At 42.0% G+C, this 22,768-nt stretch overlaps 2 protein-coding genes across 3 annotated transcripts; one reads left to right on the top strand and one right to left on the bottom strand.

Annotated features, from left to right (window-relative positions):
• Nucleotides 1-2,587: 2,587 nt before the first annotated feature.
• Nucleotides 2,588-10,843, bottom strand: LOC308124982 (far upstream element-binding protein 2-like). The gene is made up of 18 exons (XM_080488420.1): nt 10,711-10,843; nt 9,043-9,145; nt 8,893-8,952; nt 8,684-8,720; nt 8,503-8,555; nt 8,345-8,416; nt 8,182-8,239; nt 7,796-7,967; nt 7,525-7,623; nt 7,338-7,436; nt 7,149-7,251; nt 6,189-6,310; nt 5,802-6,095; nt 5,442-5,557; nt 5,237-5,325; nt 4,682-4,891; nt 4,018-4,217; nt 2,588-3,929 (listed from the first exon to the last, which is right to left on the bottom strand). Exons 1-18 carry the CDS (start codon nt 10,837-10,839, stop codon nt 3,921-3,923), a joined length of 2,025 nt encoding a protein of 674 aa, XP_080344546.1. The 5' UTR covers nt 10,840-10,843; the 3' UTR covers nt 2,588-3,920.
• A 1,031-nt stretch (nt 10,844-11,874) lies between these two features.
• Nucleotides 11,875-21,903, top strand: atad5a (ATPase family AAA domain containing 5a). 2 transcript variants are annotated; one of them, XM_080487157.1, is made up of 22 exons: nt 11,875-12,233; nt 12,453-12,516; nt 12,619-14,351; nt 14,491-14,560; nt 14,667-14,822; nt 15,474-15,618; nt 15,702-15,950; nt 16,050-16,198; nt 16,374-16,524; nt 16,676-16,963; nt 17,590-17,686; nt 17,814-17,896; nt 18,002-18,129; nt 18,213-18,390; nt 18,475-18,645; nt 18,740-18,970; nt 19,061-19,125; nt 19,232-19,403; nt 19,494-19,639; nt 19,722-20,584; nt 20,679-20,837; nt 21,182-21,903. In XM_080487157.1, exons 2-22 carry the CDS (start codon nt 12,466-12,468, stop codon nt 21,258-21,260), a joined length of 5,364 nt encoding a protein of 1,787 aa, XP_080343283.1. In that variant the 5' UTR covers nt 11,875-12,233; nt 12,453-12,465; the 3' UTR covers nt 21,261-21,903. The 2 variants fall into 2 exon arrangements, with proteins under 2 accessions (XP_080343283.1, XP_080343282.1); XM_080487156.1 differs by having other exon boundaries at nt 19,232-19,639; nt 21,182-21,896.
• The last annotated feature ends 865 nt before the right edge of the window (nt 21,904-22,768 follow it).

Below are 22,768 nucleotides of genomic sequence, written 5' to 3'. Positions count from 1 at the left end.
ATGTGTGTGCCAAACCGACATGTTTTAAACACAGATCCTGTTGTTTTTACATTCCCTTTCTATGTTTTCGGGAGGACTGTGCCTGAGTAAGAACAGTGATATACTTATATTCTGCTGTATATTTATCCACTATTTTGAATTTTGTTGTCACTAAGTGAACCTCTTGTGCAGTGTATGGTGTTGTGTTGTCACACATTGTAACCAACCTCTGTGTGCATTATTGATTTGTGATTGTACGTTCAGTTTTCTATCCTCCGTCATATCTGATGACTTTTTCCACAAACAGGCTAAGGCCCTGCCTCTTTGCACATGTTGACTATTGTCTTTAAAATTCTGAATTTTTCGGAAATGGCTTTTTATTTTTGTTCATTTCCCTTTGAAGGTATGCTTTTTTTTTTTAATGGTCAGGTGGAGGTGCCAGATTTTGGAAGGTGGGAGATCTGAAGGCTTTTTTCTTTCTGCACAGTCCTCCACCAATACTCATCTCACTGCATTCCCATCCTCTTGCCAATGGCTTTGTTTTGCTTCAGACATTCATATTCTGAAACACTGTTTGTCCAGATTGATTATTGTAAACATTTCATGAATGAATATTTGAATTCTGTGTCTTTGAATAGCTGCAGTGTGCAATTTTTAAACAAACCAGCACATCATCCTTTATATGGAGTCTAATGCTACCACAGCTGAATACATATCACTCCAGTCTTTTAACGATCTACAGCTTACAGAATGGCCATTGTTTACCCAGTAAAAAAAAAAAAAATGTTCAGTCATTTTTATAGTGCGTTGTTTCTTATGTACAAAAGAAATTGAGAAGAAAAAAAAAAAGATGTTCGGTGGCAGTGTTTTATGAATTTGGTCTGCTGTAAGTATGACTGTGCCTTTGGAGGTGGTAGAATGCAATTCAGATGTTTTTAATTTTAAAGATATAAATTAAAGTAATTTTTAAAATTGCGCTCGCATCAAGTCTTGTAGATTTCTTTGCCTCGCAGATATGAACTGAAAACACACACTCTCTCACACACACACACACACACTCACACACACACTAACACACGCGCACACACACACACACACACACACCTGCCTATTGAAATTCATCATCTTCGTATTGAACACTATCTAAAAATGGTTGGTAAACAGACTGTGGCATCCTGCGTTCCCCTCTGAGACACACACACACACACACACACACACACACACACACGAGCCTGTTACCGCTTCTGTAGCAGCAAGGAACCACAAACGCCTTCAACATGTCAGTTCACCAGAAGGCAGCTTGTTTGTGCCGTGAACAAACACAGGTTCCTTGTGGTGGGGCTCATTTTTGCAAAAACGGAAAGATAGATTTGAAGTGTGTGTAAAAGCATCACTCAATGCTGTGTGACTGTTTTAGTCAACTTAATTCCAACTTATTACCACTACCTTTGTAGTATTCAAAATAAGACTGTCATCTGTAATTAGGAAAATTTAAATCTAAAGCTATGTTGTTGAATTTGACCATGAACAATGAGCCCATCAATCTGTATTTATACAGCAACTTTCAGACTATTAACTGCAATTCGAGCTTCATAGATAAACAAAAAAACACATGCGATTTAATGGGGAGAGCAATAAAGGCCCCAAAACGGTAAAAATGAAAGTAGATGGTAAAATGGTAAACAGCAAAAGAAAACAAATAAAATAAAATGAATAAAAGCTCATGTCAAATATAGTCATTTTTGTTACCACAAAGACATATATGAAGGTTAGAAAATATAAGGCTTTGTTTGCCACACTCATGCGGCAGCGGGATTCGAACTTGCGAACACAAGCTTGCTCCTCCATCCTTTAGGCCGCTATTGCTCCTTTTCTACATCAAATTAGTTAGATTATGTTAAGCCACAGGATTCACTGTTATGCATCAATAGACATTGTTTCAACTCACTCGCACAAACACTTTTTAAACTGACACTCCGCACACTTTAGTCATGGTTCAATTTATGATTTTATTCAAATATTTTGTCCAAATATTAACTGATATAAATTGACAGATTCATACTTTCAATTAAAAAAAATAAAAATCATTACTTCTAAAGGTTATAAACTCTTGTCTGTTGAGACGTGCCTCAAATCCACGATACAATAAAGAAAAGCCTATGTCTTGCAAGTGTATATGCGTACAAAACAATTGAATCTACTACATTCTGAGTCATTGCTCTACATTAGCAGCATTGGATTTGACCTATAAAGATTGAAAGGTTACATTTTTCCATGTAAATATATAGTCCATAGTGAATTTTTGCATTTATTTAGATTTTTTACAAGCAAATTTTCTATTCTAATGTAATTTTACCTTAAGTAATAAAAATCAATGCTATTTTCTCACAATATCAGAACATTTTCCTGCAACAATAACTGGATGGATCATCCAATGAAACTGGATTTCATTTCAGGGACTAATTCATGGATGCTTGAAGAGGTTTGTATGACTGAATTTTATCTTTACACTCTGAATGGGATTACGGGCGACATCTAGTGGTGGATCTATCACACAACAACCTGAGTTTTATGTTTATGCAACACAAAATCATACAACACCAGTTTTACAGTAATTCACATTAGTGTTTGTTTGTTTTATTTATTCTGAGTATTGCTGCTGGTGGTCATCTATTAATAATATCAACATTGCTGCCAAAGGCAAGACTCACAGCTGCCGATCAGAATACATGAATCACACCCGAAACAATCTCCGCGATTTTAAAAGAAAAAGCCTTATATTGCTGAATATATGTATATACACAGTATCTGCTCCAGTGGGACATGTTGGAAGACGTTAGTTTGCATAACAAATATGACTGGAATGGCAAAACTTGATGTTATCATTAATGGAAAAACAAGCTTTAAAAAAAAAGACGAATACACCTTCATCCTGAGGAGTTCAACGTTGTTTTGTACTGTAAGAATTTTCAAAAAAAAAATCTGATAACCAGTTTCAAAATGAGTACAAATTCCCTTTTCTTCTTTTTAATCTTTCATCCAAACCAAGACGTTTTTTTTTTAACCCCATAAAGCCAAAAGTTCAAGGTCGCAAACGCACTGCGGAAAATACATTTCAAACACTGGAAAAAGGTGAGTATAGTGCATAGACAGACAATCATTTAAAATAAGCTGCAGGAAGTTTTGAAATTATAGCCACATGAACCACACGTTCATTCTAAACTTGTAGCCACATCCAGACTCGTAGATCTTTCCTAGACGTCACAGAAACAAAAGCATACATTACTAATCACTAGAAGCCTGAAGGACGCTGCTCTGGAGAATGCAGGGCAGCCCTGCTCTTTATTTCTGCTTTATTCTTCGACCCATCTACCCCGACAAACTGCAACGGTTGCTCATCGTCCCACATGCATGAATCAAAAACTGCAGTATCACATTTGTACACTTATAACCGTCTCCCACATTCAGAAGTTCAAACTATCCAAACACACAGACTTTTAAATTACCCCCCCCCCCCCCAACGAAAAAAAAGAAAAAGCTTAACACCTTAAAAAAAAAGTAATGATTATATCCTAAAAGCTCTGTGCAATTTAGTTGATACGATAATACTGGCGATATGAAGGTAAGTGCTTTAAAGTGGGAAGATAATAAAGATGAGACGGATGCATGGGCAACCTGGTCAACGAAGTAAGCGATTCAAGGCGTCCATGTCAATAGAAATGTACGCAGAGGCATCGAGAAGCTTAGTGTGCGTCTCTCAGTCTTCTTCCTCCGCTCAGCAGCAAAGCACTGGTTCAATTGACATTTCAGTTCAAATCCTCCAGCTGTTCAGTGGTAAGGATGTTCTTTCTTCTTGGAACAAAAAAATTAATAAAAATGAAAAATGATGGCTGGATCCTGGCTGAGAGTTCAGTGTCCTCGTCTTTGATCACAACATCCTCTCACGGCGCCTACAACACAAGCAGTTGGAGAAAGTTGTGAAAAAGTGTGAAATCCTGCAGGCCGATTGAAGCCACACGACGCAGGCTCTGTACCAACCTGTCCCTGCTGGGCAGCGGCTGCAGGCTGACCAGGGGCCTGTCCCGTCTGTCCATAGTACACCGCCTGCTGCCTGTAGTACTCGGCCCAGGCCGCGCTGTAATCCGGCTGGCCCCCCGCTGTGGACGCTGAGCCTGCTGCTGCCGCCGAGGCTCCGGGGGCTCCGGCTGCCGGTCCAGGCACAGAGCCGCCTGTCTGCCCTGGAAGTGACAATAAACAGCAACGTGAATTTGGAACTCCAAGATTGGAGCAAAACACCAGGGAACGTAAACTAAATATCCTCTAATGCAGTGAATAAATCACATTCTTTCATATTTTACCATTAGGTTTTTAGAATCAAACAAAAACAAATAATTGAACAGCAAAGTGATGTATAACTGGAAAGTTTTGCACTAAAATATTTTGATATGAAATGTTTTTACTGCTGGATGTTCATGCAGATATTTTCAAGACTAACTTCCTTTTACATTTTGACTTTATGACATTTTTAAATCAGTATAAATAAACAAAGTACATTTTCATAGGCAATATAATACTCAGAATGTCATAGCTCACGACTCATAATAAAAACATTTGTTTTTAATTGTTCAAATCATTAATCATTGGTATTGTATGGGTATTGTATATCAGAGGGTTTTTTTTCCCTCTTCTTTTGGGGCCTCACCCATCTTCTTGTAGTACTCCTCCCAGGCCTTGGTGTAGTCTGGCTGACCCCCGGGAGCCTGTGCAGGCTGGGTCTGGTCCCCAGACGTCTGAGCACCTCCAGCTGGGTTTGCGGGGTACTGGGATGGCACAGCGCCCGCAGACGGCTGCTGGTAGTACTGAGCGTAGTAGGCCGCCCAGGCTGCATTGGGGTCATTGGCTGCTGCCTTGCCTAGAAAAGACGCAGGGTGGAGGGGTGAGGTCCTCATAGGGTGAGGGTGAGCCCCTGCTACTGGCCTGGAGACCGGGCTTGGAGACCAGGGGGGGAAACAGAAAGAGGGTTAGCCAAAGCTGCAAAACATACATCTCACAACAACACTTCCATCAGTACTCCTGCTGGCCTTTCCAGATTTAGAAAATCATGTTATTACTCATCAGGAATAACTCCATGGAGGTACGGCAGACGTGCAGTTTGAGATAAGTGCTGAGTCGAATGTGTTTGATAACGTTAGAATGAAGACTGATGAAGATTTATGGCTCAGATTCAGCAGAGGCAGTGACGTCGAGAGCGACTCACTCTGCTCGTGGGGCGGCTGGGGCTGCCACTGCTGGTAGGTGTTGCTCCAGCCCTGAGGGGTGTACTGGGGAGGACCTGGAGGTCCACCGCTGAGGAGGAAGATGTAAAACAAGTTGTCCACTGTTAGAAACTTGACCATATTAATGCATTAGCAATTTCAATGAATGAGAGCTTTATTTTCAAACGTGGTCTTTGTTCGACTCACTGTGGTGGACCCGGAGCGCCTGGTGGGCCCGGAGGATAGGGGTTTGGGTTATAGGGACCCATTGGTCCTACGGGACCTGGTCCACCTGGCCCTGGACCAACGGGACACAGAGGAGCCTGAAACACACCAACACAATAGCACATCACACGGTTGTACAAGTGGATTTACACCGAGGAACAATTCGTCTGGTTAACCGGCTGCAGCACTTGTGGAGATAGTAAACACACACACAGTAGCACGTATCTCTAAAAATAACAAATGGAGTTTATGTCATTTTGTCCTGGAAATAACTAGAACTGCCACTTTTTACGAGAATACTTGAATACTAAAACAAAACAAAACAAAAAAACAGGCACGTGCCTCAATCTTCTCCTCAATGAGCTGTTTGGCGTGGTCAATCTGCTGTGGCGACCCTCGGATGATGAACAGCTTGAAGTTCGGGTCCCCATTGGGGGGCGGCTGTCGAGAGATTTCCACAAACGCCCCGGTCTGTTGGTTGATGGCCTTGACGTTCTCCCCTCCCCGGCCAATCACAAGCCCACATTTGTGGGCGGGTATAGAGAAAGTCATTTCCCCTCCAGGGGGACCCCAGCTACCCTGTCCCCCGCCTCGACCCCTGTTGCCTGCCGGCATGCCTGGAGGACCTGGAGGCCCCTGTGGACGCAAGAGACAAAGTTTCAATGGCCGTTTATTTTGATTGAAAACCAATCACCAGCAGTTGACAGTATGAGAGGAAGTGATCCATACCCCTTGTCCCTCCTCCCTGACCCTGATGCTTTGCAGCAGGTCGCTGATGATCTGGGCAGCGTGCTCGCAGCGGTCCGGGGGTCCACTGATGTGGGCAATCTTATCTGGACCCGTCCCGTCATCTGAGAAGTGTTGGTAGGCGCATCAAGCAAAAGCTGAATCTGACTATTCAGGCAAAACTGGCATTGCTGAGAATCAACGCTCAACTCTGTAAAAGTCACTCCTCTTGATCAAAACCCACCAAAAAATGCATTAAGGTCAGCCTGATTTAAAATCTGAACCAGGAACCTGGACAAGAGTATTTTCTAGTTACCTCAAATGTAGTAACTTTTCTTCATAGAATATGAGTTTGATAACCCATGAAGTTTTGTTTGTAGAAGAAATTAGTATTATTTAGCTAGATATTTTCTAAACTGTGTCAAGTCCTTTTCGGGTACAGATTGAGTCTTTTATCCTGATTTACGCCAAAGCCCAAGGTCGTATTTCATATGGCGCTTCTTTTCTATCCATAACTAAACTTCTATTGTTTGGCACAAGAAAATAAATAAATTTATCTTGCGACTCCCATTATGAACTCATGATGGCCGCATGATAGGAAATCATGTAATGAAGGACAAACCAAAGCCTGTGTTTGTCTGGCTCACATTGAGTTGCCTGTCATGCAAATAGCAGAACACATTTCCTCCAAGAAGACGACGGCACTCACCTATGGCTCGCTTGCAACTAGAATTTTAATGGCCTTGTATCTCTTTATACACTCTAGTTTACTCTCATAGTCCAGCAAGCAGGCATGTGATGTTAATTGGTGACCCCGATAGGTATAAAGGTGAATGTCTTTCTGTGGTTGCAATGCGATGGGTTGGTAGCCCTGCCTTCACTCACATTCTGCTGGGAGTGACTCCAGTTCTCTACAAACCTTAAAATGTATAAAGCACCGGAGATGATTGATGGAAATCACACCTTGCTTGAACTGTATCCTGACTCCTGCATCATTCTGGATCTTCTTTATCATCTCCCCATTGCGGCCAATGACCACACCAACTGAGTGCCGTGGTACTGGGATCTGAGTGGAAAACGCACGCTGGTTATTTTCTCGAGCAGCTTGGATTTTGTTCAACAGAATCTTTATCGCTCTTCAATCGAACTTACATCCATGCCTCCTCCCATCCGAGAACCAAATTCGTTCCGTTCTCCAAAGCCGCCATGATCTCTCTCCCGTAGAATCTCCTGCACCATCTCCTGGGCTTGCTGAAAAACGGAGCAAGATTAGAATTACTGGATATGGAGAAGCATTTTGTTTTACAAGATAACTACAGACAGAATTTCCAATTTCTACCTGGACTTTGTACGGATCTCCGATAATCCGCAGAGGCTTGTCAACATTGGGTCCCTGAGAAGCATCCTGGATGAGGATCATCTTTACCCCTGCACGTTCCTGGTAAAATACACAAATAAACAATACCACCATTTTCTTATTCACACACTAAGATGTGCAGAGTGAATATCTTAAAAATAGATAAGTGCAGCAAGTGGCAAATATCACATCGACATACGTGTGCATCTGAAAGTACAGAATGTAAAAGATATTCCTTTGTTCTCCATCATACCTGCAGCTGTTTGATGGTCTCTCCTCCCTTCCCAATGATGAGGCCGGCCTTGCCAGCAGGTATCATCATCTCATGAACCGCCCCATCCTGCCCATTGGTGGATTCATGAAATGAAGAAGGAGGGGTACCTCTTCCTCTGGATACGATCTCATCAAGCAGCATCTTGGCTTTCCTGGTCAGGCAAGCGCTCAGTGGTTAGTCCACAGACGTGTCAACATAAATACTGGAAGGTTAAAATGTAAAGTTACACTGAATAAATATTACAATAATGTAATCAAGGCTGGACGGTGTATTTAAAATGGGATGTGAAGAACAGCTGCCAACATGTCAAATGTTTGATTAGGTAATCACTGGCAGTCATTCCTGAGGCTTGTACAGGAACTTACATTATCGAGTCTTGAGAGCCGGTGAGAGAGACACTCCTCTCTGGAAGACCTCCACTGTCTGGACACACAAACAGCACATGCATTCCTCAATTTAACAACGACTTCAAAAAAATACTTGTACATTTTGATAAAAGTGGTCAATTGTTTAGACAACCGTCTGTACCTGGAGCTATTTGAACCTTGCAACCTGACTCCTGCTGAATTTTATTGATCTGTTCACCTCCACGGCCAATGACTGGGGGGCAAAGAAAGGAGGAGTCACCGTGTTTGAAATGTGTGGAATAAGTGTGAATGTAAGTAGGATGCTGAACCTGCACTCACTGAGTCCCACCATACTGTCAGGAACACTGTACTCCTCTGTGGTGGAGGCGGGTCTGAAAACATCACCAAGTGGAGATGATGACAAGAGCGAGAGGCAACAAGCTGAGCAACAGTCTCCAGCCTAATTGCACTCCATGAATTAATAGTTGTATAAAGACAAACAGCAGCCGTAAGTTCTCACCTTTGTTGTGCAAGAGCAGCTAACTGCGCACCGATAGCTGAGACGGGACGAGACAAAAAGGAGAAGTCAAGGGAGCAAGTCAGCGTTTCGGGTTACCGTCGGAATGTGTGAGGACAGGACAGACGGCGCAAGCCAAGAGTGAAGAGACGACCCTGTATACTGCGAATAGTTAACACGGTAGAGCAGCCTGTCAGCAGATCAACACTTACACAGAGCTTTGGTTGATTCCAGGTCACTCTGTGCAGCCAGCTTCTTGCTCTCGGGTTCCTCTGTCAGGTGAAGAAATGACAAGTCGCAACTGTAATCGGGGACGCGAGTGAGAATACCAACAGTGTATAAACAGGCATGGCTGCTCTTACCTGCGTCCTCCAATGGCCGTTTCTGTGCAGTGAAGGGAAAGCCGTCTGATGTAGAGTTGTTGTTCAAGGGAGGACCAGCATCACCACCAATCTTAGCAGCAATCTGAAAAAAATTAAATAAATAAATAAATCTCATCATGACAACTGACTCTTTATCCGTGAACTACGTCTCCAATTGTAGACTTTGGAATAAGACAAAAGTGTGATTAGTGCTCTTGTCACAGAGGAAGAACGCTCCGTGTGCTTCAGTAGATACTCGGATTACCTCCCACACTTCAGAAAAGTGTTCCATTAAGTGTGAACGTGTGTGAATCTGTCTATGACTCTTTGGTTTTCCTCGGAGGGATTGGTGTCTTGTCATGAATGTATCTTGTCTTCTTCCAAAATACTCGCAACCCTGACTTGGATAAATCGGTATAGAAGATGGATGTATAGACTTCGCAAGCAGTAATGTACTGATTATTATGAATTTTTAATAATACCGATGAGATGAAAATGATGATCATGTAGCCTTTGTTACAATACAGCTACCAAGTACCCCCACAACAACAATAAACAGTTGGCAACAAAAAATACTGTATTCAATAAAATGAGAGAATAAAAATGTGTTGTAAAAGCAGTGACTGACGGGGTCCGTATGGTTTTGGTTTTAATAAAGTTCTAGAAATCACTAGCAGAGACCTGCTGGGAACCCAGAGTCTATATCTGGGCTGAAACGTCCACCCATCTTTGATATTACATCATTTCTTTCAGGGTCAAAGGGCACCGGAGCCGATAACAGCTAACTGTGGGCGAAGGCAGAATAAACCCAGAGAGAATGCCGACAGTGACTCATGACAGTGATGTGAATTTCCAGACTGTTACAAAACAAAATAGCAAATCTTGCTCTCCCGCTTTAGTTGGATGAAAACAAAAATGAGTTGAAGAATGACACGGACATGTTGAAATGAATGTCCTCAGTGGTGACGCCAAGACAACTGCAGGACACAATGACAGATGGGTCGTCTACAACAATGTCCAGCAAGAGAAAGATGATGGAGGCTACTACGTCTGAAAATCATTTAAAACATATATAATTGTTTTTGAAGGAAATAAATCAAGCTGTCAGTGTGAATTCATACAGTAACTGGACAATGTAGAGCATTAATGGGACATGTAATGGCATCTGAGCTCCACCTGAAGTCAGGGATTTAGAAGAGCATTTAGACTACTTTGAAAGTTCTATGTTGGGCACAAGCTATAACAGACACTGTCAAAGATGCTTAACCAGATGCAGAAAGATTGGTGTTTTTGTTCCTGAAGTACAATTTGATGTCATTGTCGAACATTTTAATATCAGCCACTAAAGTAAGTTTGAATGTACTCTGTGGGTGCTACCACTTCTGAGTTCCAAATGTCATGAAGCGCATAAAATGTTTTTTTTTTTCTTTAGTGTCACAATATATGACATTAACACTGAAAGACCGTTCACTGTAAGTCCAATATTATATTGTCAACATTAACCTTAAAAACAAATTACATGTTTAACTGATTGTGCACGGGCGTTGCACAGTAAAAGTACATTTATTGAAAGTTATTTGCTCAGTGGTTGTATATGATTTGAGTGAAAGCGCCTAGCTCTCATGCTAACAGCTGTTGCGAGCCGCGGATCCACAACACGCCGCTCACCTGCCGGGCCCGCTGCACCGCGTCCGCGAACGCATCCTTCTTCATGCCACCAGCACCGTTACCGAGAGCCGGCTGTCCGCCGAGGAGCGGCCCGGAGCCCGGCGGAGGTACCGCGTTATATTCCGACATGACAGCCGGGAGACGGGCCACGGGGGGGAGGGGGGAGGGGGGGGGGAAGGGAGTGAAGAGAGAGTGAAGGAGAAGGGAAAGTGAGGAGAGACGGAGGAGAGGACAGCGGTGGAGACGCGACGGCGGCCGAGAAGGATCATTCGCGATTTCACTCCTCCAAGACGATTGATTGATCAGCTTGATGTTACAAGTAATAACGAACTGTGTACACGTGTTTTGCATGGAATAGAAATGTGAAACTCCGATTTTAATTCAAAGTGGAACATTTCAACCCCATAAACTTTTCAAATGCACTGTATTTTAAATGTTTTGTCCCAGATATTTTAAAGCACAAAATAAATAAACAAATAACAAACCGAATAAATAAATAAATAAATAAATAAATAAATAAATAAATAAATAAATAAATAAATAAATAAATAAATAAATAAATAAATAAATAAATGTGCTATTAACTTACCAGAAATCTGTGTGGGATAGAGACACACGGCCTAAAAGCGTTCATATTGATTTTTTTGAAGCATAACGTTTAAATGGGATACATACATATGTATATATATGTTTGTCTTTTATTCATACAAAATAAGAATATAATGCAGAATTACAAGAAATGAAACCTGACTCTAATAATGTGAATTTGAGCACTCACTTGGTGGAAGAGGTGTTTTTCCCGAGCAAGGATGAAGACACATCAGTGTTTAATATATGACAAGTTTAAAGCTGGATAGTAATGCATGCTTATCCTTATATATATAACATAATAATCATACACACTTTATTTTTTATTTTCTTTGTGTGTGTTATGAGCTGACATATGGCCATAAAAAGTAGGGAAACACACCACGGGCGAACAGTCAACAAAATCACTTAATAATCTAAAGACCTCTTGAATTTGCCCATCGTATTTTCGTTTTTTGGTAAAATAAAATAAAAAAAAATAAAAAAGTAATTTTACACGCCATCTTTGTTTTGGGCAATGCGCATCAGGAAATGACGGAATCGTTTCCCCGTGTTGTGATTGGCCGAATCGCGTCCAGTCAAAGGTCACGTACATTTGGCGCTTTTCGTTTGCGAACTGACTGGCGCGTTTTTGAAACTCCAGCTTGGGAGAATTGTAATGTGTCTTGAATTCCCAATGACAACACCTGGATATTATCCGCGTAACGTTTAGACTTCAACCTCCCAGTGCCCGTGAGTGGCGGAGGACATGTTTGGCGAACCTTGGGGAGCCGCTTCGAGACGAGCGTCGAGCAGAAGCTGCTAGCTTGTTGTTTTTCATTGACGTATGTGTCTCTGCTGGCAACAAACAGCCGGAAGACCAGGCGATAAATGTAACAACAAGCTGCAAAAAACTTTATCTGAAGTCGGAGCAATTTACCAGTTCAGCATTATCGGTGAGTGTTTGACATATGAACACAGTGAAAGATCCAGAAACAAACAGAAACTTACTTGTACTTATGTAATGTGCACGTCTGCTCATTTGTGAGCCTTGCATAGCTCTTTTCACTGTCCCAATATATTTTCGTTATAGACTTGTAACAAATTGGTATATGGTGAACATGACCATTTTATAGCTCTGTTACATTATTATACATGTATATTTTTGGTTATAGGTCATCATACATTATGGCTGGTGTTGTGGCTATGGCTTCTGTCATTGAGGACTTTGATAAGCAGGTATTGTCATGACATTAACTGCATCCATAATTCATTCAAATATTTTTTTTTCTTCTTTTTTTCAGTCATATAGCAGACTAACTTTGATATTCATTTTAACAGCCTTGCAAGAAATCTCGCAAAGATGGTGGCAGCCCTGTTGTCAAGACAATCACAAACTATTTTTCACCCGTGACCAAGCCTGTAGAGAAGCCCTTCTCTCCTCCACGCTCCAACAACATCATGGACTACTTTAGTCGCAAGGCTCCGGCTTCTAAAGAAAGGGGTAGCACGCCTGAACAAGCTAAAGAAAATTCTCAGCAATCTGTCTCTGCAGGAAAACCGTCGTCTCAAAAACGGGGAGGAAAGTCCAGTAAAACTGCAAGGAAGCTTGTTGCAATTGAAACTATTGATTGTACAGATGAGGGAAGCTGCATTGTCATAGAGGATTCATGTGAAAGTAAAGATTTAGCCGCAAAAGTGAGCAACAATGATGTCCTCGGCAGTGATACAGCAGCTCTGCTCTCCCAAGTTTGTTCCCGGTCTTGTGCCACAGTGGAAATATCAGCACTCAAGCCTGATGGTGCTGAGCAGGGGGTGGAAGAGAAACATGGTGATAATGCTCCTAAATGTGGGAGAAGTGTTGAACGCAAGCCATCACTGAGCATTACTGAGTCATCTCCCATTGCTCCTTCAAGAAGTGAAGTAAAAAGTTCTGCACGAAATGCTAAAAAGAAACTGCAGGAGAAAACAAAGCCTTCAGAAAGAGTGGAGAGTGAGACGGAGAGGGCCTTGTGTGATGTTGGCACAGAGGCCAGCCCAGGTGAGGCATCTCCGTTAAACAACAGCACAGTGACAATCTCCTTTGAGGACTTTGTGCGGAGTCAGAGTGAAGAAAAGACAGATGAGCAAAATGGGAAAAAAGCCAGAATCACAAGGGTAGAAAAATTAGACACCGACCAGGTTGACACCTGCAATGCTGAAGAAGATGTGGGCTGTGGAGAAACAGCTGTCCTGGCATCACCCCGAACAGTCACCATCCAGGCTGAAGTGCATACAATTTCACCAAAACAAGAATCCACTAAGATGGTGGGAAAAATAGCTTCCATTTTTAATCAGAGGAAAGGGGCGAATAGTCCCATGCAGGTGATTTCCTCTGTTGACACAGTGACTGGACAACAATCTCCTGTGATTTTCAAACGCAAATCGAATGTAGTTCTTGAGGAGGAGGATCTGGAGCTTGCAGAGATTGACAGTGAATCTACTCCAAAGTGTAGTGAAGCAGAAAAGAAGCAGTTCATGGCAGCTTTCAAACAGCCCAGCATGGATGGATCGAAAACAAAACCTGTCAAAAGCCAAGTCAAACAAAAGCAACTTCAGGAGAATACTGTGGATGCTGAAGATGACGCTGTCATTCCAGTGGATGAAGTGGCTCAAGCTTCTAAGGGACGTACTGCAGCCCGTGTGAAGTCATCAAGAAGAGGCAGAAACAAAGCCAAAGAGGAAAAAGAGACTGAGACCACCCCTGCTGCTGCTACCGCTGCTGCTACAGTTGTAGACGAAATAGTTACAAAGATTGTTAAAGTTGATGATGAGCAAGTGGAGCCTGCTGCAACGTCCTCCGTCCAAGCTGTGAGGAGATCCAAACGAGAAACTGCAGGTAGAAAAACACCTGAAACCAAGCAGACAGCTGTCAGGACAACCAGAAAATGCAATCAGTCAAAGGCTGACTTTGCCACCGCTGAGCCTCTGGACAGCCCCATAACTGTGTCCACTCCAAAGACACGCAAGTCCAAACGGGACGTCTTTGTATCAGAGATGATGACCCCCCCTGATGCACAGGGAAGTCCAATCAGGTGATACATGGCTGCATATCATTTCAAACTATCCCATTATACCATATGAAATGCATTTGTAAGCATTGCCACATAAGTTTTCTTTGAAATGTTTTTCTTTTCTTTTTTTTTTAAAACGTTTATCCATATCTTGTTAAAGGATTAAATTAACTAGAGTCCAGAGAAAAGCAGAGGCGAAACGTACTAGTGACAAAAAAACTACTTCAAAAGTAAGTCTGGTATTGTTTTGTATGATATTTCTACACTTTTTTGACGTCAACCTATTTTGAAAATAATTTGAAGCATTTTCTTACGTTCTTTTTTTACCTTTTTCAGAATTCGGATGAGTCTGAAAAAAGGAAGCAGGCGAAGAGGTTGGTGGAAAAAGCTAAAGTGGTTCAGAGTAAGAAATCATTTTTGGAGGAAAAGGGCACCTTAAGGCGTTCATCACGGACTGAGGCCTCAGTCAAGAGGAGCTACTGTGACGATGAGGTACGCTCAACAACCAGTAAGACAGACAGACAGACCACTAGTCACTTTAAAGAGGAACTCATGTTATCCAAAAATGCATTTAAACACACTGATCTAGTTCATATTGAGGTCACAGGCTTATAGATGTTATTACTGTCTTTTCATTTTTTCAAGACACTTTGTTACACAAAAGCATTTGCACAAATTACAGGGAAATGTGAAGACATTGTATTAATTGTCATTATAATTTCAAGAAACGTGATATTCGAAAATGGGGAAATATGAGTTAGGTGAATAACATTAAAATTATTCCATTAAGAAAAAAATCCCCTAAATATTAAAGAAGAGTAAGTGAAACAATACAGCATTTAACTGTACATTGAGTTCAGTGGGAGACTCAACAATCTGTCATGTTGAAAATGGAAGAAGAAAAAGTACATTTCATTCGGAAATCTGCTACAAACAGTTAAAAAAGAAGAAAATTTACCTCGTTTGCTTCCCGAAAGTCTGTCGACAGGTTTTATATTTCATTAGGGGGCTTCATAGATTAAATATGTACAGCTCTCTTCATCACTGCTTTGGCTACAGGGAGATTCCACTGCAGTGGAGTGTCCTGTGTTTGTGGCTTGTTGAGATTATCTGTAAAGAGCATGGTGTGGTTTACTCTGATAGGATTCAATCGTTTTCATCGAGGAAACCAAATCAGCCGGTTCTCAGAAAGCAACAGAAAAGACTAAAAGCCAGAAGTCTTTACGCAGCCTGAATGACGTTCTTGGCCGAGCGGCTGCAGCTGGAAATGAGGCCAAAGCTGCTGCAGGTAGTCTTCTTTCCTCTAATGTCAAAGTTTTGCGACTGTCTTGCTGCCTTTTATCTAATAAATTGTGCTGTACTTTCTAACAGGCTGTAAAGACACGGAGAAGACTGGTAGGAAAGTCTCCGCAGTGATTTCCATCTTTGACGACAGCAGTCGTGACGACTCTGAAAACTCCCAGGACGACGGGCAGTTCAAGGCTCGCAGGGAGTTCTTGAAGAGTGGTTTTCCGGAATCCTTCAAAAAGCAAATAGCCAAGACGGCTGCCACCAAAGAGGCATACTCTCTCTCCTGTTCCTCTTTTCAACCAGTGACACACACAACACAACCACCAAATGGTAGGCTCTTCCTTCATAGCATGGTTGAATGACCATTGCCTCTTCTAGATATGAGACTAGAAAGACAGGTCGAAGCTAATTTTGAATGTCTATTGACAGATTGTCCCTTATGGAGTCTGCCTTGGCCGGAGTCTTCATTACTGTGTCATCTAAAGGCCCCTTGGAGTCGAACATCCAGCCCGTATCCCTCTGTTAGCAGCCCACTTTTTCTGAAGACGGAAGCAGCTCCCAGAAGCTGTTATCAAAGAGTGGGTTGAAATTTGTTTGGTTTAAAGCTGCTTCGTGTCTGTTTTATTGATTTAATATATTTAAAATCCTCATAAAAACACATTAAGTGCTTATTTCTAACTTATCATGTTTGTGCTTTCTGTTTTTATCTTTCAAGTTTAATACCAGATGTGACATTTTGCCGTTTCCTTCCAGAGTTCAGGCCGTCGATCGGAGATTTCTGAAAGCGTTCGTCAGCTTCTGATGGAGGAGCTCAGTACCTCAAACCCTCAGTTCCCTGCACAGATGTTCATGACTCGCTTCCAGAAGAGAAGCGCCGAGTATCAGCAGCAGTACAAAACCTCCGGTCAGTGAATGACGAGTTATTGCACTCGTACAGTGAAAGTTTTGTGAATTTTGTTTTCATTGTTCACACGCTTCAGTTTTAAATGATAGAGGAATACATCAAATAAGGTCAGAATTCCTATGAACAACTATCATATTTACTTTCTAAACAGAGGCTGTAACTGGAGTCAAGAGCACCCCACTGTCAGCTGAACCAGTGTGCGGGAAGAGGAAGAGGAGAAATGATGAAGAAAATACCACAAAGGTGGCAAAGAAACTGCGGTCCAATCGTTCAAAGAAAAACGGCCCTGCCGCCGAAGCAGAGTCAAACAAACGAGGACGCCGCTCAAGAAGTCAGAAATCCGAGGAGGAGAAAGACAAAACTACGGCCATCCCAGTTGACGAAGATTCTGTGGTCATACTGGATGACTTGGTTGTGGGAGAAGTCCCTGGACAAAAAGGTGCGATATTTGGATTTTTAAAATTGTGATTATAAACAAAAGTTCATTCTTTTTTGCAAAATTTGCACCACTGTGCCTTTGATTGTGACGAAATACTTGAATCATCCCACTATAGTAAATTTGCTCAACACATCTCTGTGATTGCGTAAAGGTGGAGGGATGCTACTTTACATTTCATACAATAGTTAGTTAAAATCCTGGTGCAAGTCGTGTTTCAGCAGTTGTTACCTCTGCACAGCAGCAGAAAGACGCTCTTCCTGCTTCAACTTACACACAAATAATGTCACCAATGCTATTTTTGTTTGTTCTCACTTGGTCGGGTTTTAGAGCTGCAATAGTCCCGTTTTTCTTGCAAGATGACTGAAGTGGATGTCTTGGAGATATTTTAACAACAAAAATAGGAAGAATTCATTTAGGATGAAATAATTTTTGGTGGAATAAACACTATTAATTCCTGCAAATTGTATCGCACCTTTTAGGAAAACAGCAAGAATAATATACTCATGACAATACCTGCTGCTTTTCTTTGTGATTAATAATGTTTGTACTCACTACTTGTTAACTGTTGCAACCACAAATAAATCCATTATGGCATGTTTAACCAAAATAAAACTTTTTCTGTCCAGATGAGGTGAAGGAGGACGTGTTGTGGACCGACAAATATCAGCCGCAGCACTCCACTGACATCATAGACAACACCGCCTCAGTAAAGAGGCTACATAGGTGAGGAAATACATGTACAGCTGTAACACAGGAAATGATAATCCTTTCCCCTCAGCTTTGTCATATTTGAATAAATGAACATAATCAGGAGATGATTATTGACTACAAGGTTTCCTTTGTTGTCTAGTTGGCTGAAGGAATGGAAACTTCGAGCAGACCGGGAAGAGAGAAAAAAGCAGAAAGACAAGAAACAAGAGGACGACGGCAGTGGTGAGAAATTAGAAGAGCTAAACTTTCAGTGGTTTGAATTGCTTTGTTTTGATTAGAGTGAATGTTATGACTTTAGGATTGATTAATGTATGTTTCTGTCTTTAGGTTCAGAGTGGGGCGGTGGAGATGAGGACGGGGAGGACATGTTGTGCAATACGATGATTCTCACTGGGCCCACTGGGGTTGGAAAGACTGCTGCAGTCTACGCCTGTGCCCAGGAGCTCGGCTTCAAGGTAAAAATCTCATGAGCATTTCAGAGCCATAGACCTGTGAAGGGTCTTCATCCTCCTCCTCGTCCCCTGATTTGTCTGCCAAGGTGTTCGAGGTGAATGCGTCATCTCAGCGGAGCGGCCGTCTCATTCTGTCCCAGTTGAAAGAAGCTACTCAGTCACACCAGGTGGACAGTCAGGGGGTCGGCGCCCACAAACCTTCCTACTTCAACAGCTACGGCACGAGCAGCAGCACTGGCTCCGTCAGGCCTGGATCCTCTCCAAGTATGTACCCGGATAGGTTTGTTTCTGGACAGCGTGAGAGACTTGAGAGAACTTTACAAAATGATTTCCTTCTTTGTCTTTCAGGAAAGAATAACTCCCCTCGTAGGGTGGTCCCTTCCCCCAGGAAACACCCCCAGTCACCACGGGGCACCAAAAGAGGAGCTCTGGCTCCAACCTCTTTAGCTTCTTACTTCTTCAAAATGGGTCAGTCCACCAACAAGGAGTCAACTTCCACTACTAAAAATGAACAACCTGGTAATTACATACCTGTTTTCTTTTTGGACATCAAATGATTATATTAAGTCTTTAAAAGGAGGAATTGTTTATTGATTGTATTCTGTTTTTAAAGTTGCCTCCAAAAAAGTCACTAAAGCCCAAGAGGGCAGTAAGAAGCACCGAAGCACTGCAGCTGCGACCGTCCTAGCAGAGAAACTCAATGAAGAGCCCAACAAGAAAACTGCAACCTCACTCATCCTGTTTGAAGAAGTCGATGTGATTTTTGAAGATGACTTGGGCTTCCTCGCTGCTATCAAGACATTTATGACCACTACAAAGAGGCCAGTCATCCTCACTACCAGCGGTTCGTATTAACACAAAGGGAGAAGATGTGTTACAGTGTTGCTCACTCATTGTGACTTGAGTTTTTAAATATATCTTCTTCTTTTTTCAGATCCTGGTTTCAGCACCATCTTTGATGGAAGTTTTGAAGAACTCCATTTTAAAATGCCTTCAGTGGTAAGGGCTTCTAAACCTGATGTTTGGTTTAGTTTTGTGATTAACATCGAGACATTTGTTTTAACTGCTACTGTCATTCGTCTTAAGTGTTCTCTTTCTGCTCCAGTTGAATGTAGGCAGCTACCTGCAGCTGCTGTGTCTGGCTGAAGACATGAGGACAGACCTGTCGGACGTCAGCTCTTTGCTCAGACTGAACGGCTGCGACGTCAGGCAGAGTTTACTACAGCTGCAGTTCTGGACTCGCAGTACAGGAGGCGACAGCACGACAAAGCAAAATGGTGGGAAAATCAGCGTCAAGAATTTGAAAGCTAATGATGCAGCTTGGCTTATAAATCTGAAAACTATTTTTACCTCATTTGCACAAACAGCCGAACTAAACCCTGAGAATAACGAGGCCTCTCTGAAGTCTGTAACTGTGCCGTTCACCTCAGCTCAATGTAACGCCACCTGTGTTGAGAGTAAACTGGGCCTGCTGAATATCGAACCAGAGGGACACATTTGGGAGCTACTCAAGGTAAATTGTTCATTTACAAGACATTTGTTAGAGCACTGCCTGTAGCACTGGCTTCAAGATAACAGGTTGTGTTGTTCAACAGAACTCTAGTCTTGTGGATGAGGCAGTGTGCTGGGAGCTTCTGACAAGCAGCAAACGACGAGGAGTTGACCTCCTCTATTCCAACATGGAGTGCCTTTTGCCTCTACCCCTCACACAGCTGAGTGCCTCGACTCGCAAAGCAGAGCAGTCAGCTGCTGAATCAAGTCATTGTTCTTTGGCCGGCTCACAAAAGCAAGAGACTCTTGCCTCTTTGCAATCCAGTGCCAGTTTATTGCAAACGGCAGAGGCAGGGGACTGTTCAGACGGTGGAAGTCCCATTAAAGTATCCCAGAGGATGAGAAAAAAGAGGCGACACGGTACCCTGGACCAGGATGGGATCCTCTCGGACTCGGAGGAAAGGTTTGTCTCTCTGAGTAAACGATTGGACTCCCCTGGGGCAAAGGAGGAGGTCGGCGAGAGTTCAGCTCCAGTAAGCGTGAAGAGGAAGCCACTGACTCCTGAAGAGCGTGCAAAAAGTGTCCCTGTCTCGCAGTGTCTCCAGTCCTTGGCCGACTTCTTTGACAACATGTCCTACATGGACTCGTGCCTGATTTCTAACCCGGAGGAAGGCAAAGCTCACAGACTGATGACACCTGTCAGTGTGGTCTTTAAAGACGGGATGACTGATGAGTTGCGAGAGGATGCCGACGGAGGCCGCCACTTAACGGACAGTGCTTTGGAGATCCAGGCGGCTGTGGAGGCGCTGAGCTTTTGCAGGTGCCGGGCTGCGGTGACGGAGGCCTGGGACAGAACGCAGAAGCTCGGAGCGGAGCTGAGAACAGAGGCTGTGGCAGAACTCAGCCTACCTCTGGCCGCTCATCAAGAAGGCTACAGTTTGTTTCAAGATGGCCCCTGTTCACCACAGTGAGTCAAACAAGAAAAATATTTAACGGTGATCAAAATCATGTGATTTCACCAGAGAAGTCAAGGGAAAAAAATGTTGATTGTTGTGTTGCAGGCTGGTGCAGCAGAGGAGAGAAATGATGGAGACATTGGCGTTTCGAGGAGTGTTTGGTTCTCCTTTCAGCAGAGCAGCAGCAGCTCTGGACTATCTGCCAGTCATACGCACCATCTGTAGGTCTGAGCAGCTGAAGGAGCAAGGCAAAGTAAAGCGAAGGTGAGCATGCAGAGAAAATCACAGTAAGATTTGGTGATCAGATAAGGTCTTGCTTTGACACGAAGCTCTGAATTGAAAGATAATAAATACAAGTGATGAAGGCTGGTGATAAAAATCTAAACCAAACCTGCTATAAATTGGAAAATACAATACATAGCATTGATGTAGAAATATCTTGGGCTGTGCTGTACATTGTTTTTTCAAAATTGCTTGAAATTTGTAATATTTAATTTTTAGATGATCTGATCAATGCTACTTAAATATTGCGGAATCAAGCATCAAATTTTTTTCTTTATTCCTCTGTTAAGAAAATATATCAAAGCTATTTTCTACCTTTTCTTCAGATTCCTGCACTACCTGGATGTGATCCACATGGCTCTAGAAAAAAACACTCTGCAGCTGCTGGCTGAAGATTTCCCGTAATCGACAGAGTAGAACGGACGTGTCTTCGTGGTTTCTCTAACTATGAATAAATATTTTAAAAACTCCATGAGCTTCTGCTTTTAGAATGAGCATGCCTGCAGATTAATGTCTGATGGTGACAAACCAGCATTGCCTTTTCTTTTATGATCCTGCGATGAAGTGTACACACAAAGGACACATACCGACGTGGAAGTGAACAATTTCCTGAAGGATATAAGGCAACCTCACATTATCGGAGATCTTCAATTCTCTGAACTTATTTTAGTTTTAGTTTTGTAACATGACTTTTGCTTAAGTGTGAGGATTTTTTGTACAGTATTATTTTGTATCTTCATTCATGGATGATTTATACAACACAGTGATTTTATCAAGCAGATGTTGCTTTTGAGGAGCAGTGGTGATTCTTTAATCATTTTGTAAGTGATACACATGTAAGATAGATTTGTATTACCGGTAGTAAAATTTGTGCCCATTCCGGTTCTGACTTTATACCGTTAATAAAAGTCAGTCTGTTTTTGTCATTCACAATTATCACAGTATTGTTTATTTTCTTTCATGATCTTTTTTCACCTTTATATGTGTGTAGACACTGTTACAGTGGGGCTTGCTGTTGATGAATAAAGGTTTATCACAACTAATATGTAATAAACTCCTGTGTGCTTGATTTAACCCATATGTTGAATATTATAACAATGTCTTTCAAAAGGTTTTAAGAGCGTTCTTTTTTTTATTATTATTTGAGGCTGGCTTTGATTAATACTGCAGATCAAATTCACAAATGTTTTGGTTGTTTCCTGTAATGTCGCTGATACTTGACTACTACATCAATAAATACAGGTAATGTTTTAAATCCCATCAGGAATTCGGTTTAAGTTGTATACATGTTTTTCAAAAATATTATTGAAAGGTATGTTAGCTATAAGACCAAAATCTGCCCTCAATACCACATTTTCAAGCTCTTGGTCTTAACTCAGTCTCAGCAGTTTAAAATCTTGGTCTTGTCTTAATCCTAGGATGCTGGTCAGGTTCTTGATTCAGTCTTAAGTGGTTTTGACTACCTGACCCAAAACGATGTCAAGGCCCAGGTTGGAATCTGGCCGGCCAAGACTGGCGTTCCATGTTGAACTTAATGACTACTAGTCATTCCCCAAAACATAATTTGTTCAGGAAACAGTTGATAAACATGTTAATTATTAATGATCATATAAAAAAGTAATAAGGTACAAATTTGAAAAACATCTGCAAATAAATTAACAGATGAGAAAAAAGCGCTATATTACTGTAAAAGTCGGGATTATTAGGAACCGTGATTCTTGAATATTGGAGAAGAAGCAGGATTAAATCAATTTTACCAGAAATTTTGTGCGTGTGTGTAATTTAATGACGGTCCCTGGGCTCCTCAGGGGGCCCACGCATATTCTAAATACTCTGATGTTAAAGTTCCAACTTGCGACAATGTTTATTGTATAAATAAGTTTAATGTTGATTTTGTTTTCAGCGTTTCACCG

Source organism: Lipophrys pholis, assembly GCF_963383615.2.
Source record: "Lipophrys pholis genome assembly, chromosome: 19".
Classification (NCBI taxonomy): Eukaryota; Metazoa; Chordata; class Actinopteri; order Blenniiformes; family Blenniidae; genus Lipophrys; species Lipophrys pholis.
The sequence above is the reverse complement of the archived record's forward strand: the minus strand, read 5'-3'. Positions and strand labels throughout refer to the sequence as shown.